Source organism: Salvelinus sp. IW2-2015, linkage group LG14 (assembly GCF_002910315.2).
Source record: "Salvelinus sp. IW2-2015 linkage group LG14, ASM291031v2, whole genome shotgun sequence".
Taxonomy (NCBI): Eukaryota; Metazoa; Chordata; class Actinopteri; order Salmoniformes; family Salmonidae; genus Salvelinus; species Salvelinus sp. IW2-2015.
Window position 1 is genome coordinate 19,749,946 of NC_036854.1, and position 17,739 is coordinate 19,767,684.

The window sequence follows — 17,739 nt, forward strand, 5'->3', positions numbered from 1 at the left end:
ACAAATTCAAGGAAACGTACAGTATTATACAGAGCCATGAGTGCATGGAACTCGCTTCCATCTTATATAGCGCAAGTGAACAGGAAACCTGGTTTCAAAAACAATTAAAGCAACACCTCACGGAACAATGCCTCTCCCCCATGTGACATACGTGTGTGTGTGTGTACTGACATGTACAGTGCATTTGGAAATTATTCAGACCCTTTGCCTTTATTCATATTTTGTTACGTCACAGCCGTATTCTAAAATGGGTTATATAGTTTTTTCCTGCTTATCTACACACAATACCCCATAATGACAAAACAATAACTGTTTTTTAGACTTATGCAAATGTATTAAAAACAAAATGGAAATATCACATTTACATAAGTATTCAGACCCTCCACTCAGTACTTTTGTTGAAGCACCCTTTGGCAGCAATTACAGCCTCGAGTCTGCTTGGGTATGACGATACAAGCTTGGCACACCTGTATTTGGGGTTTCTCCCATTTGTCTCTGCAGATTCTCTCAACCTCTGTCAGGTTGGATGGGAGCGTCGCTGCACAGCAATTGTCAGGTCTCTCCAGAGATGTTCGATCAGGTTCAAGTCCAGGCTCTGGTTGGGCCACTCAAGGATATTCATTGACTTGTCTCGAAGCCACTCCTGCATTGTCTTGGCTGTGTGCTTAGGGTCGTTGTCTTGTTGGATGGTGAACCTCATAACTGAGGAACCTGTATAAACAGAGTTAGGGTAATGTGGCTGTATTGTCTTTMATGAGGTTACAACCATGAAACAAAATGGACCGGGTTGTAGCTGGCTTCTCCACCGACCATTTCCACATTCTCCAGAATAAGAATATTGTTCAATTCTGGGATGTAGTAGAATTTGGCGGGAGAGTTCCCTTGTTCTACTGTGACCCTCTCTGTCCCATATTGCATGGTCAGGGAGACGGTCTCTGCAAGGAATTTACGATGTGGTTGTAAAGTCAAACTGTCAAGTGAAAAAGTCATGACACTACCCACAGGGCGAAGACATCAGGGCCCATATTCACAAAGTCTCTCAGAGTAGGAGTGATAAACCAGGATCAATTAACTTTTTTTAGATCCTAATTAATATGATTATATGGACAGTGTTGACATGATCTTAAATCAGCACTCCTACTCTGACACACTTTGTGAATATGAGCCAATTGATTGATATTCTTTGGAGAGACTGCATGTTCTTCAGGTGTGAGGAAAATGGGTTTGTTTGCATATTAGATCAACATGATGATGCAAGAAATCCTTATCTAATGATTGTGAGAAGCAAACCGGGTCTGGAATGCAGGTCCCCGCACCATGTGTACATAACAGGCCGACTTTCTCTTAGAAATCAAGGTGTTCAGCTAGTGACTTACTAATGCAATTATTTCTGAGTATTTGAAGGGTACATTTTTCCACCTGGTCATGGACTGGAAAACCCTAGGACCAGACTCATAATTTGCTGCGCAAACCAAAATGTTGTGTGCCTTCAAATGCACGATTCAGAAAGAAGCATAACAGTCTATAATAATGCTCAAATCCACAAGTTGGCAAAGAAAAGGAGAAAAAGACATGAGACAATTGATTCACAATACCATGATGTACTGTAAGATAATCTAAGTCAGTGTTTGTAGCGTACTTAGCATTCTAGTGAGAGATTTATTAGATAATTCACCCTCAGGACTATCATGGCAAGCTGAACATTGTGTCTCTGAGTGGCGTTTTCCATTTCAATACTGAAGGGATAGTGCAAGCTGAGGTGGCTTCTTATAGACGACAGGCGCCATGGCTCTACATGGCCAGGTGAGTTTCAGTTGGACCTGTGCCATAGGGACTGGGTGTCAGCATAAATTTGTCCACGTCCACATCAGTCCACGTCATTTCAACGTGGATAATTGTGTAATATTTGGTTGAGAAATTGATCAATGAGATTACAACCTGTATTCATCCACTCAAAAGACAGCCAAAAGTTAGTTGAATTTCCAATGGATTATCACTATGCTTTCAACCATCTAAAAGCACAACCAAATTCCAATGGAAAAACAATGTCAGATTTTTGKTTTAGTTGTCACCCAAATGTCTGTCACTGTGTTTTCAACCATTTTTAAGAGCACAGCAAAGTTCAAATGAGAATACAATGTCAGATATTTTGTTTATTTATACAACAGATTCATATGTTATCACTGTGCTTGATCTAATAGCAGAACTAAATGGCCTGAATTGCAGTTGAGATTACATTAAAAGTACATGGTGAAAGTGATCAATGCYGTTCGAGACTGCACAAATTATTACAGCAATTGTTGAGACCTCCACAGACCTGCGATGACCTATGCATGCTATCTTGAACATGCATGCTTTATACGATTACATAAGGAGAAAGTTACACTGAGTGTACAAAACATTATGAACTCTTTCCATGAAATAGACTGACCAGGTGAAAGCTATGATTCCTTATTGATGTCACTTGTTAAATCCACTTCAATCAGTGTAGATGAAGTGGAGGAGACAGGTTAAAGAAGGATTTTTAAGCCTTGAAACAATTAAGACAAGGATTGTGGGTGTGACCTTCAGAGGGTGAATGGGCAAGACAAAATATTTAAGTGCCTTTGAACAGGGTATGGTAGTAGGTGCCAGGMGCACTGGTTTGTGTCAAGAACTGCAACGCTGCTGGATTTTTCACGCTCAACAGTTTCCCGTGTATATCAAGAATGGTCCACCACTCAAAGGACATCCAACCAACTTGGGAAGAATTGGAGTATTGCATTGGCCAGCATCCCTGTGGAACGCTCCCTGTGGATTCACTTCTCCATCTCAACCAAAAAACAAAGTTAAAGAATAGGTTTTATTTGATTTAGTCCTATTCTTTAACTTTGTTTTTTGGTTAAGATGGAGACATGAATCCAACATATAAATTATTCATTTGTAGACAAACTGGAATGAATGCCGGACTAAGTCAGAGCTTGAAACCCTAGGCCTACTGTATTGTCTATTTTTAGTTGAATTGAAAAAATAGCTRTTGATTACATTGCAAATGCTATATAGCCCTAAATGGTGTCATTCATGATACTTGAGGGATAAAGTATGGTCACATTTCATATGCGCTGTTAAACCTACCGTTAGGAATGACTTTGATAGYAACAGTGAATCTATTTTGTTTTTAAGTAAAGATTGCTCAACAATCATTCTCACAATAGCAAATTGGTAATAGTCAACGACAAATATCATAGCTAAGCAGGGCTGGGGTTGGTAAAAAATCTGGATGAGAGACCAAAAGATAGTTGTAGATACATTTTCCAGTAGGAGGTGCTGCCCAGCCTATTGTTTGTTTATTTCTGATAGTGTATATAATGTAAAAAATCTGACGTTGTTTTAAAGGTACAACATATTATATTCAAAGTTTGCTGATGCTGAAATTTGGTTACCATCATGACATCATCCTGTAGTTGAAATTTCAMAATTTTTTCAAATCCAATGTATTTTCCATGTAACAATACATTGACAAATTACATTGAAACAACAGATTCAACCAGTTTGTGTCCAGTGTGTGGCTACTGGGACCACTTAACAGCACTCAAAACCGAAAATTCCTTTCACAATATCCAATCATTACAGACCAAGACAAGCTGAATTTGTTTACTGTATTTATGAATCATCAAACTGGGGTGGCACACACATAATTACAAGGTGTCTGTATGCATAAAACAACAGGATATTCCATCTCATTTTCATATTCTAGACTTAAGACCCTTTGATTGTTGTTTATACGCTACAGGCAGGATGTCCTCTCTAGCAAACCTCACCAAACATCTCACTCATTCTATTTCTGTAGTGTTATATCAAACTAGAGTATTCTGACTTGCTCCAAGCATCCAATACTTAGGTTAATGACACACTGGGTGCCGATAGCAGCCACGATGCTATATAATTTATAATAGATTCTCCACAGTTTTTGTTGTATTCCACATTTGACAGATAGGAGCAGTTATGTGGTTGATATGTTTATTTTTAGAGAACATCTGAGGGAAAATGTTTACATTAACAGTGAAGTAAATAGTGAATTGACTTAAATAGATATCTGTTTTTGAGTATTTTGTGGCGAATGCCCGGTGATCCGAAGGTAGTGAGTGATTTTTTGTTATTTGTTTCCCCCCCACAATCCCACCCCTTCCTATACATGTACAGTAGACCTAAGTAAGTTCCATTGGAAAACCCACACCCTATAGGAAGAGATGCTTTGGCTTCTTCCCCAGGAATTCGCCAACCCATAGGGCAAGTGATACAGTAACATCTATCACTGCCCCCTTTCCCTACCTTCCTTGAAGAAACCCAAGCAGTGTAGAGTTCACATGAGCGTCACGCTTCCACAATAAAAGGTGATCCTCTATTCTACAGCTTATTAAGACTAGAGAACTACCTGAGAGAAGATAGTCACGGGAGAAGACACTCAMAGACACACAGACAGAGATTAATCAAGGGGGAGGGACCGGAGGTTTATCACTCCATACAAACGCCCCACAGACACAGGTGAGCTGATAAGGCTGTCCAGGGCGCTCATTCAAACACAGAACGTCTGGAGAGCTGTGTGTTCTAACCCAACAGAGAAGAGCGAAATATATTGAGTGAGCATAAAAAGACTGTTTCCTGATTACCTCAGGATACAAAGACAAACACAGGTAAACTTTCAAGACTTTTAAGCAATAAGTGAAGAATGCCACACTCTTAGAAAAAAAAAGGTGCTATCTAGAACCTAAAAGGGTTCTTYTGTTGTCCCCATAGGAGAACCCTTTGATGAACCCTTTATGGTTTCAGGTAGAACTCTTTTTGGTTCCAGGTATAACCCTTTCCACAGAGGGTTCTACATGGAACCTAATAGGGTTCTACCTAGAGCCAAAAAGGGGACAGCCGAAGAATCCTTTTGGAACCGTTTTTTTCTAAGAGTGTACGGTAAAGGTTTTTCCTCACTACAGCTTGAGCAAATGRTGTGGCCTATATAATGGCTTTAGTTAGTGGTTACTGTGTTGACTTTGTCAGTGGAACAACTAACTTTCCAAAGAAATTGTTTATTTTAATCTGGAAACAGCATAACAAGTTGCCAGTTTTACTGTATTTGAATCATACCAGCTACCTCAGCTTACCTGAGGCAGTATCTGACACATTGTCCTCATAGCTGCAGTAAGTAACTAACCACTATCAAATATCCCAATCTCTGAAAAACCTTTAAAAGCTACATACAAATCTTAGATAAATAATTGGGTCTCCATTGGAGCTAATTTGTTGAGGATTCATAATTGGAACTATCAGGAAGTTTGTTGAATCTTGTACTAACTGTACAACTTGGATTTCTGCATTGTCTGAAAGATAGGGCAAATTCCTTAACAACAGCATATTTTGGGGGGGTTTTGACTAACAATTCAAGCAAGACAACATAACCTTCACGTTTTCGACAAATTAAGGAAGTTCCTAACCAGTTTGTCTTCCAGTCAGGAGTAAAAGTTTTCCTTATAATTCCCAACTGTTGTTTCATTACAGGTATATGAATATGAAACACTATCCTTGGGGGAAAAATCTGATCTTTCCCATCTTTAATCTGAGTGAAATGTGGAACTACCAGTTAGAACAAGCCATGATTGCAACACTATCTCAAAAGTTCAAGAAGCTTTAGACACATATAGTGTGAACCAGTGGAGGCTGCTGAGGGGAKGACGGCTCATAATAATGGCTGGAACTGAGCAAATGGAATGGCTTCAAACACATGGAAACTTCAGCCATTACCTCGAGCCTGTCCTCCCCAATTAAGGTGCCACCAACCTCCTGTGGTGTGAATGATGACATTGCATTAGATTTGATTTCACTCAATCACAGCAACAGTCAAAGGGAAAAAAACGTTTTTTATGCTTAAAGGTAATAGCCCTGAAATAAAAGCAAGTCTCCAAGATTACGTATTAACAAACTAAGGTGCCTCAGTGTTCATGTTCCAGTACAAKAGGTCAGAGGAGGCTGGTGGGAGGAGCTTTAGGATCAAATGTAATGGCTGGAATGGAATCAATGGAACGGAATCAAACACGTAATTTCCATGTGTTTGGAGTTTTTGGTACCATTCCATTGTTTCCATTGCAGCCATTAACAATGAGCCCCATCCTCCTATACCTTATCCCACCAGCCTCCTCTGTACGAGGTTGTTTAGACTTTCCCCTCTGAGACAATTAATTCAGCATTTTTTAAGCATCAACTCATACTAGATTAACCTTTGTGTAGCAAGCTATGTGTGTGAAGTTAGAAGAGTATTACAGTGTGTTTGCTTTGACGTGTACAAGAAAAACTRGTTCCTATATAATACAGTCACTGCTGCAGGTACCAGTCCATAAATGGACCCATCTCAACCTGGAATCTAAGGTCATGGCATTTGTGGCAAATTTTGGCAAAGGTTGTAATATGGGGTGTATCTATGAAATGCCCAAATGAAAAATAAAACTATGGAATGATTATCAAACAATTACGAGTGAGTTTTTTCAATCTATTTTGTTTGTCCTCACAATTTCAGAGTTGCCTAAAGGCCAACTAGACCCTTCAACTGAGTGACCTTGAACTCACTAACTGACGTTACACACAATCAAGTCTATGCCTCTGAAGACTTCCCTGTACTTAAAATCGGCCACCATGCGCTGGCCCCGCAAGCAGAAGCGCCGTGAGCTGCTGTCAGTCAACATGATCAGCCTACCACTGGGCGACTTCCGTCACCTTTCCCACATCGGRTTGGATGCCCACGGTGATACCTTCGGCGACCTCACAGCCTTCCACCGGACTGGTAGTCTCATCCTCCACAGCTCTCAAAGCCACCAGGACCTCTACTCCAAAGGGATCGCCCCACCCAAGCCCCCACGACTCCTCAGCCCAGAAGAGATGGATGCGCAGTCCGCCGAAACCAGAACCCTTCCCCAGGCTTTCAGGCACAATAAGTGCCACTCCCTGCCTTTACTGGATGATGTGGAGCATGATGGGTTGTACCAACAAGAGGAGGTAAAGCAGAAGCAGGAAGAGGAGGGAGGGTTAACGATGGGTCCGGATGGATTTGAATTGAACGCGGCCCCCCAACAGGTTCCTTGTCCACCAGTGGAGGCCTCTCCAGTGGTCGAGGAAGACTCGTCTTTTGCCCTGAACCTTGACCTGGGGCCATCCATACTAGAAGATGTCCTGCAGGTGATGGACCAGCTTTACCAGTGAGACTTTGAGAAGGGTGGCCCTCAGAACAAAATCTATTACAATCATATGTATGAGGGCCTTTCAAGAAACCCAAGACACTGTACCAGACACTGTACATAGGGAGAACTCCAAACTCCTTCCTTTCTAATGGGAATTGAAAGAGGTTGTGCCATGGATGGACAAATGGGCTGAATCATTGTCAACTGTCAGGATGCTAATCGGCACAATTGTTTTCAATCACTGCATACATAGAGGACAGTTTGTATAATATTTCCTTCTTTTGCATGCGATATTATATAATTAGAGGGATGTGTCAAATCTGGGTCAACGCTTTGGACATTTATCCTTCTCAGGTGAAAGCTCTGTGAGCCAATGACACTCCACTCCACCTGGGTCATGTGACCTAAGGACAGACGATGCCACATATTTGTATCTAGAGGAGACATGTTGTGAAAGGTAAAAAAAGACAGACTGTAAACTATGAGACAGAGCTGTGAGACAGACATTTGTGACTGAAGCTTGTCTGACAACTTCTGTGGTGAAACACTGAAAGAACACTGGTTGCTTTTTCTTTTCGATGTTTAGGCCTACTATACAGGGATAATGAGAACTAGCACTCCCATAGTATCTAAGTCAGCTACAGTACGACTCACTCAAATGTATACGTATAGAACTATTTCTTGTTTTTCTTACCAAGTACTCAAGGGGAAAGTTCACCAACAGACCTTTATGAATATACTACTGTAGAAGTCTTTATGACATGGTTTATGGCGTGACTGTGAATAGTATCAGCCTATAAAAGTTTMTTCGGAAAAGCAAAGATCACCAACAATCCTTTTCCCATATCATAATATGTTAGATTAAAGTGGAGCATGAACTCTGCCCAGCACAATGAAATCACATTGTGTTTATACTCTATAGAATAAGCTTTCATTTGTGAAATAAAAACCAGAAAGCTAAGATAGTGCTTACTTTTTGCATCTGAGACACTTTATTCTTTAACATCACTGCTACCTCCTGGTGGCCTATTTTGTAACAACTATCACATCCATTTGTCTTTCTACACCACCTGAAGAAGATATTTCACAGCCTTATATTGGCCGGTATGTGCATCTTCATTACTTCATGGTCCAGTGGGTCAATGTCCATTATTTAAATATATTAGTTTTATAAATCTCCCTCAAGCTTTTTGACAGAAACTATCAAGAATAATCCAGAGCAATTTACAGTTGAGTGCCTAATTGTTGTTACTTTTTCGTGCTGATCCCCCATAGGAATCAAACCCAGAACCCTGGCATTGCAAGCACCATGCTCTACCAACTGAGCCACTCGGGACCACACAGCTACTTTGCCCCATAACAAATATACATTTAATAAGATCTATACTCAGTATGGCCATCCATGTTATTAGTATGCTTTCTTTATTTATCACACTCATTTCACTCCCTGTATCCTATGTAATATCCTCCATTTTGTTCCCTCGACTCTTGTGATTCATGCAATCTCAACAATGGGACTGAGGCACAACCACACCAATTATTGTGTTCTGCATCTGTGTGAGATAACATGAATCAGCTTGTCTGTGGAAGATACACTGTGTTTACCTACTGCTAACCCATTCAAATACACGGCTGTTCTCGACAAGTCTGCCTTTTTTAGCAGACTCTCCTTCACAGGCTTGGTAGAAGCCTGGCTACGGCATAGGTTGTCAGAAAACCCACGCTGTTTCAAAATCATCCGTTGTGAATGTTGACATGGCCATTGTATTGGAATAATTCATCCAGGCTACTGTCTTATCATCTGGGTTGGCTTAAATAAAGGTAACTGATTGAGGTACCTGATGAAGGGTTATAGTACAGTTTTAACAAATCAAATTGTATTGGTCACATACACATGGTTAGCAGATGTTAATGCGAGTGTAGTTAATGCGAGTGTTGTGGTTCTTGTTCCCGACAGTGCAGTAATATCTTACAAGTAATCTAACAATTCCACAACAACTACCTAATACACACAAATCTAAAGGGATGGAAAAAGAATATGTACATATGGATGAGCGATGGCCGAGCGGCATAGGTTAGAGGGTATAAGATACAGTATATACAGTTGAAGTCGGAAGTTTACATACACCTTAGCCAAATACATTTAACTCAGTTTTTCACAATTCCTGACATTTTATCCTAGTAAAGATTCCCTGTCTTAGGTCAGTTAGGATCACCACTTTATTTTAAGAATGTGAAATGTCAGAATAATAGTAGTGATTTATTTCCGCTTCTATTTATTTTATCACATTCCCAGTGGKTCAGAAGTTTACATACACTCAATTAGTATTTGGTAGCATTGCCTTTACATTTTTTWACTTAGATCAAGTGTTTTGGGTAGCCTTCCACAAGCTTCCCACAATAAGTTTGGTGAAATTTGGCCCATTCCTCCTGACAGAGCTGGTGTAACTGAGTCAGGTTTGTAGGCCTCCTTGCTTGCACACGCTTTTTCAGTTCTGCCCACAAATGTTCTATAGGATTGAGGTCAGGGCTTTGCGATGGCCACTCCAATACCTTGACTTTGTTGTCCTTAAACCATTTGCCACAACTTTGGAAGTATGCTTGCAAGCCTCCCCCTTTTTCCTCCAAACATAACAATGGTCATTATGGCCAAACAGTTATATTTTTGTTTCATCAGACCAGAGGACATTTCTCCAAAAAGTACAATCTTTGTCCCCATGTGCAGTTGCAAACCGTAATCAGGCTTTTTTATGGCGGTTTTGGAGCAGTGGCTTCTTCCTTGCTGAGCGGCCTTTCAGGTTATGTCGATTATAGGACTCGTTTTACTGTGTATATAGATACTTTTGTACCTGTTTCCTCCAGCATCTTCACAAGGTCCTTTGCTGTTCTGGGATTGATTTGCACTTCTCACACCAAAGTACGTTCATCTCTAGGAGACAGAACACGTCTCCTTCCTGAGCGGTATGAAGGCTGCATGGTCCCATGGTGTTTATACTTGCATACTTTTGTTTGTTCAGATGAACGTGGTACCTTCAGGTGTTTGGAAATTGCTCCCAAGGATGAACCAGACTTGTGGAGGTCTACAMATTTTTTTCTGAGGTCTTGGCTGATTCCTTTTTATTTTCCCATGATGTCAAGCAAAGAGGCACTGAGTTTGAAGGTAGGCCTTGAAATACATCCACAGGTACACTTCCAATTGACTCAAATGATGTCAATCAGCCTATCAGAAGCTTCTAAAGCCATGACATAATYTTCTGGAATTTTCCAAGTTGTTTAAAGGCACAGTCAACTTAGTGTATGTAAACTTCTGACCYACTGGAATTGTGATACAGTGAATTATAAGTGAAATAATCTGTCTGTAAATAATTGTTGGAAAAATTACTTGTGCCATGCACAAAGTAGTTGTCCTAACCGACATGCCAAAACTATAGTTTGTTAACAAGAAATTTGCRGAGTGGTTGAAAAACAAGTTTTAATGACTCCAACTTAAGTGATGTAAACTTCCGACTTCAACTGTACATATGAGATGAGTAATGTAAGATATGTAAACATTGTTAAAGTGGCATAATTTAAAGTGACTAGTGATCCATTTATTATAGTGGCCAATGATTTGAGTCTGTATGTAGGCAGCAGCCTCTCTGAGTTAGTGATTGCTGTTTAACAGACTGATGGCCTTGAGATAGAAGCTGTTTTTCAGTCTCTCGGTCCCAGCTTTGATGCACCTGTACTGACCTCGCCTTCTGGATGGTAGCGGGGTGAACAGGCAGCGGCTCGGGTGGTTGTTGTCCTTGATGATCTTTTTGGCCTTCCTGTGACATCGGGTGCTGTAGGTGTCCTGGAGGGCAGGTAGTTTGCCCCCGGTGATGCACTGTGCAGAGCTCACCATCCTCTGGAGAGCCTTGAGGTTGAGGGCAGTGCAGTTGCCTTACCAGGCGGTGATACATTCCCAACAGGATGCTCTCAATTGTGCATCTGTAAAAGTTTGTCAGGTTTTTAGGTGACAGGCCAAATTTCTTCAGCCTCCTGAAGAACGGGTACATCCTGTTGGAGTTTCTGCCTATAGGATGGCAGGAGCAAAATGGAGTCGTGGTTGGATTTGAGGCTGTTCTGAAGCCAAAAGGGGGAGGGGGTGTTCCTAATGTTTGGTATACTCAATGTGTGATCGAAGAATGTTGCTCTTATACAGTCTGTAATGGGATCTGTATTTGGAACTTTTGTGCCGAAATATTGATTGCAGTAAGCACGACTCAATGTTCACACACCCACGGCTGAAAAATCTATTCAGCTTTTATCAAATTTGGAAGTTAAAGTAGTGTGCCTTTTACAGGCGCATTGACACAAAAGTTCCAAATACAGATCCCATTACAGGCTGTTTAAGAGCAACATTTTCCRATCACACACTGAGTATACCAAACATTAGTAACCCCCCTTTTGGCTTCAGAACAGCCTCAATTCGTTGGGGCATGGACTCTAAAATGTGCCGAAAGCATTTCACAGGGATGCTGGCCCATGTTGACTCCAATGTTTCCCATAGCTGTGTAAAGTTGGCTAGATGTCTTTTGGGTGGTGGACCATTCGTGATACACATGGGACACTGTTGAGCGTGGAAAAACCCAGCTGCGTTGCAGTTCTTGACACAAACCRATGTGTCTGGCACCTACTCCCAACGTTCAAAGGCACTTAAATCTTTTGTTTCGCTCTTTTGTCTTAGCTTTCATCTGGATTCAGCTGGTCAGTCTGTCATGGAAARAGCAAGTCTTTTTATTGTTTTGTACATTCAGTGTATATGATGGGTAGGACAACCCGATAAAGTTGATATTTGGAGAGTTGTGGTTTTCTGCTGTTACACAGTCTGACTGTGTGATTGACTAACTTTGAACCTGAATCGTCTGTGTCCCAAGACTGTGTTAGCCCGCGGAGCTAAAGCCTAGTGTCCAACTCATTATAATTGATCAGTTTGCTGTTTTAAAGAGAAAGGCAAGGTGCCTAAGTAATCCTATGGTGCTTTGAGGGACATCTTTCTGTAATGCGCATTGAATGGACCCACTCACAACAAACAGATGATCCATTATCCAAACTGGCATGGGCACATTGGTGCATGAGTGAGGTTTACACGGGCAGATAGCCTGTAGCAACATGACAGAGTGTAGCCATTGTATGACCCAGCAGAAGATAGCTTCTTCCTGACAAGCTATTATATCATTACAGGTGGGTATCTATCTATGCATGGTTGGCATTCCAATGAGAGGTGGTAATACCAAAAATGCATGTCAGGTATGGAGAGCATGGCCTGCATGATCAGCCATGTGATAAAGACTTGTTTTGAAATGTCTGTTCTCACTTTCCAGTCCTGGGTCCTAGCCTGTGTGTGTATATCTGGAGGGAGGAGGCTTAACATTTTACATAGACCTAAACCCTTCTTTCAATTATTTAACCTATACAACCCATATTTCTCCAGGTCAAAAACAATTGCTAGAATAATTTTTTCTTGTAGACATTTAAAACTTTTCAAGTGTACATGTAACTGAATATGTAAACACAAGTCTGTACATATAACCTAAAGTAGAACATTTGATTATGCAAGAAGATGGGTGAATCATACCACAGTATTGAGACATTGAACATCTAACASGGAGACTGGTCCATTTTACTTCCTTAACATCCAGATGTGTGGGTGAGGAGGCGGAGCTATGTTACTCACTACCATCACAACTTTCGTCACGCCCAGTCACCTAGTCCTGGGTGGTGAAGAGATTTAAGTACCTGGGACCCATCATGGACATCACACTCTCTTTTAATGCCAACACTCAGAACTTCAATTAAAAAATGCCAACAACGACTGTACCTCTTGCTCAGACTGAGACAACTGAATGTCAACACCCAGATACTCTCCAACTACTACTCCTGTCATATGGAGTGTGCTGACTTTCTGTTTTGTTGTGGAAATTCTAACCAGAAAGGAAGAGAGGCTATAGATTCTTCAAACAACAACCTTTTATTATAAGAATTGCAATTCTGGAGCGGTTAAAAATCCCTCAGTGTACAGAGTTAAGAGCCCAACGAACAAGAGTTGGGTCTCAGCTTTTAGAATCTTTGTCTACATGGTAGTTTAGCAGGTGTGTGAGATCATGATGGGAACATAGCGTACAGACAAGTGATGACGCCAGTTTTGTTACTCCTTTCTGCTGATAGAATTGTCACTGCTGCTCAAGCTAGCCTCTGTTCTCTTCATATCTCCACACAACTGTGCCCTTGAAAGATACAAAAATAACAGGATTGACCAGAAACTGGTCACTGTCAGACGGCCCTTTGTCTTTGGTCGCTTGACTAAGTTACTCGGAAACAAGAGAAGAAAAAACACTAGCTTCTTTTTCCATGAGAGAAACAGACAGTGGAAATGTACAGCTTTAAGGCTCATACAGCGCATGTGCTTAACAAAGTTTGTAATTTTTTCCACCATAGTTTCCTGGCCTGGTACGGTGGTCTGTCAGTGGCTATTAAGGGTATCCTTAGGCGGACTGTGAACCTGGGGTCCAAGCTCTGCGGGCTGCAGTGCAGGGGGCTTTATGGCCTCTGATAAACGGGCAAGGGACAAGGCCAAGTGCATCATAGAGGACCCCACTCACAATCTTGCCCAATGTTTTGAGCTGCTGCCCTTCAGAAGGACATTAAATGTTCAAATGTTCAGCAAGAATAGGAGCAAGGAGAGTTTAATTCCATCAGCCGTCAAGCTGCTGAACAGTGGGACATAGGACAGATGCAGGGCCAATATGTGGTCGTAAGGTAGCCTGCAGGGGCTTTGAATATGTCAAAATGTGTGTTACTTGTGTACTAACTTTCCAGTTTCCCGTACTGCATGTTATATATATTTTGTATTTGTATGCTGTCGTCACAAAAATAATTTCCATGTAAATGGACCATAAGCTGTATCACGGTGTCTCGGGGGGTAGCAAATGTGGYGAACAGTGCCCCAGTGTTGTATGGAGGTGCTTGTCGACCTGAGATGCTTCCCGCTGGGCAGCTGTATCACGGTGTCGCCATTCTTTCCCGTCCCGTTATTTTATTTCAARTAGGATAGTAGCCTACACAAGAAATAATGAATATTGATAACCATCTAGATGTCACCTTGATACAGTCTACTCAATGGGGAGTGCATAAATGACAACAATACCGGGACACAGTGTCCTTTTGGTTCCGCTTGCCAAGCACTGTTGTCCCACAACGTGGGAAGTAGCTACCTCGTGTCAGGGTTGCCAGGTCTAGCAACAATTTCTAGCCCAATGRGGGAGGGCGAGAGGGGTGTGTGTGCGTTGAGAGCACTGGTTGAGAGAGTGCTGTAGCAGAGGCATCTGAGTCACGAGACCGCATCATGCAGGGTTGTCTCATCCCATTACCTCTGAAAACCCACCTACAAGGCCTGCAGGTGGTAAGGGTAGGTAACAACACATCTGCCACGCTGATCCTCAACACTGGGGCACCTCAGGGGTGCGTGCTCAGTCCCCTCCTCTACTCCCTGTTCACTCATGACTGTATGGCTGACTCCAACACCATCATTAAGTTTGCCGACGACACAACAGTGGTAGGCCTGATCACCGACAACGATGAGACAGCCTATAGGGAGGAGGTCAGACACTGCCAGGATAACAACCTCTCCCTCAATGTGATCAAGACAAAGAAGATGATTGTGGACTACAGGAAAAGGAAGACCGAGCACGCCCCCATTCTCATCGACGGGCTGTAGTGGAGCAGGTTGAGAGCTTCAAGTTCCTTGGTGTCCACATCACCAACAAACTATCATGGTCCAAACACACCAAGACAGTCGTGAAGAGGACATGACAACGCCTATTCCCCCTCCAGGAGAATGAAAGATTTGGCATGGGTCCTCAGATCCTGAAAAATTTATACAGCTGCACCATCGAGAGCATCCTGACTGGTTGCATCAGCGCCTGGTATGGCAACTGCTCGGCCTCCGACCGCGAGGCACTACAGAGGGTAATGCGTACGGCCCAGTACATCACTGGGGCCAAGCTTCCTGCCATCCAGGACCTCTATACCAGGCGGTGTCAGAGGAAGGCCCCTAAAAATTGCCAAAGACTCAAGCCACTCTAGTCATAGACTGTTCTCTCTGCTACCTATTTGCTATTTGCATTGTGTYGTGTTGTATGCAAACAAAGTCAAATCCACTGTGCTGATGGGCAGAGGGGTATCCTAAGAAGAAAGCTAGATCTACTCAGGGTTTTCTAAAGCTAACCAGCTTCAGTTAGCTTCACATTCCAGCTCAGGCTTCATCCGTACTACGACCGTGGATATTGCTCGTCCGCCTGCCGCAAACTCTAGCAGGATTGTAACTAGGCTTGCATGTCGCACATGGCTAGTCGAACTCTGAACCATTAATCCAGGGGCGAGTCAGTGACACATTTTCATTGGTGCCGAATTAAAAATGAAMGAAAAGTTATCTTGCAAATTCAGCAGGTTATGGCGTGAAAGAAGCTTTTAGAAGTGCCCTCTTTATTTTATTACGTATTGTTAATGCCGTCTTTGGAGTGCTTATCAATGCACAAGCACCTTTTTCATCCACTCCTGTCTATATATTTTTTTATTAAGTCATACGAAGTTGATACACTGGCTGAAGTTTAAAATGCTTTCTGTCATTACTAAATGTGTAATGTGATATTTTGACAACCGTTTTTTGCCCCCCCAAAAAAACATTTGATTACTAAAATATTTGATCAGTTGTCTTCCTCGAATGAAGGGGATGATGACGCTATCTTTGCAAGAGGGAGGAATCGGATTTCATTGGTCCTCAACTCACAGCTCAGCCGTGAGTTAGCCTGCCCTGGAGCAAGTTAGAATAGTTGCCATAGCAATGTACATGGCTAAAAGGTGAGCCCCTTTCGTATGACCGGTTTTCTCAGAGTTTAACTCAGAGTTGACCAAAGTTACCTCGCTAAATCGTCAAACCTGCTTTGTATGATACCCCTCTTGTCTGTGTCACTGTCTGTGTTTTTTGCAGTAGGATTGGATAGAGCACAATCACTGCAGGTGTGTATCCCATTCCCGTGTTAGTGAGCATTGTCAAATCAAAACCCAAACTTAAAGTAAGTCATGATGAACTCACTTACAAAACTCAGTTTTGTACAAGACTGACTTTATTATCAACAAAATTATCCTATTTACAACTTGTACATTTTGACACTGTAATACGTTTCTGACTAATATTGATGCCACATAGCCCGTTTTCTATTTGATAAGTTGTTTTGCCTTCAGTTGTGCTTTAAGCCGTGGCAAAACGCATCATCATGAGGACGTGGCAAGTGACACTTTGCTTCTTGAAAATCCTATATCTTGAAAACTTGACTGCTGATATGCAAAACATTTTGGGACTGTATCAACAGTGGACTAACAAAAAAAGAAATCCACTCAGTTTTCTTTTTCTTTTAACGCAGGACATCAATGACAAACGATGTAAAGAATAATAGCGCCATTTCGTGGCAGCAGGGCTACTACCTAGAGTAGCCAATATTAGGGTGAAAGTCAGTAAGCACACGGACACAACGCATACAAACAACAGTACAACCATCATGACTACTTTTAATTTAAAAAAATAATAATCTGTTTTATTAACTGAAAATGCACAATTATTTGTAACAGTGAAATATGACTCATCCCCTGGCTTTAAAACAGAAGTCCAAACTCTCGTGGTAAGGTAGTTGCATGGTTAGTAACCTCATCCAAAGAGGAAAAGGTGAAGTGAGAGATTTTGCTCACACCAAAATCTGTCCAAAATTWGCCCAATTAATTTCTATGGGCTTAATATACCAACCTAGGCGTGTCGCCTGCCTTCCCGCCTTTGGGACAAAAACTCCCATTGTTAGTGCAGAGACATGAGCATCTCGTCATTATACACAGACCTCTGCTTCATCCCCAGGCTATTGCGCATATAAGCCTGGGATATTATCAACCACTCAGTGGTAAGAGGTGAGAGGTATTGTTGATTCTTTCTGCTCAGAGGCCAAATGCAAGCACTCCAGCAATCACTGACTGGAAACGAGGATGCTGCTCTCAGATGCAGGCTAGGCCATGTATATGGTCATATGCAGCAGTGTGTAAGGAGGGAGATTCCGAGATGCGAGAAGTGTGCAGAAGGGCATGGGACAAAGGAATGTCTAGTATCGGTGGAAAAAAATGTGTGTCAGCTGGGTACCAATGTTGCTGGGGATCAGAAGTGCCCGGTGCGAGAGAGACAGGTTGAGGTTGCCAGGGTCAGAGTAGAACAGAAGGTGTCATATGCTGAGGCAGTGATGAGAGTAGAAGATGATGGGTCAAGGGTGAATAGTTGGTCTAGGCCAATACAGAGTGATACAAATKTTTACTTCAGTGARGTTGGCTTCTTAGCATTCATTGCCATGGTTATCACCTGCACCACAGAAATGGAATGTATATCACAGAATTCTAGATGTTGTGGTGGAAGCTGCAGAGAAGTATGTCGATGCGTGATGAAGACCTAAGGGTCGAAACGTTGAATAAATATYACCTAGGA

General features: G+C 41.9%; 1 protein-coding gene across 1 annotated transcript; it reads left to right on the top strand.

Moving 5' to 3' along the window:
• The first annotated feature begins 4,404 nt into the window (after positions 1 to 4,404).
• LOC111972555 (cdc42 effector protein 2) lies at positions 4,405 to 8,160 on the top strand. The gene is made up of 2 exons (XM_023999564.2): positions 4,405 to 4,673; positions 6,542 to 8,160. The coding sequence occupies exon 2, from the start codon at positions 6,619 to 6,621 to the stop codon at positions 7,219 to 7,221; it is 603 nt and encodes a 200-aa protein (XP_023855332.1). The 5' UTR covers positions 4,405 to 4,673; positions 6,542 to 6,618; the 3' UTR covers positions 7,222 to 8,160.
• Positions 8,161 to 17,739: the final 9,579 nt, after the last annotated feature.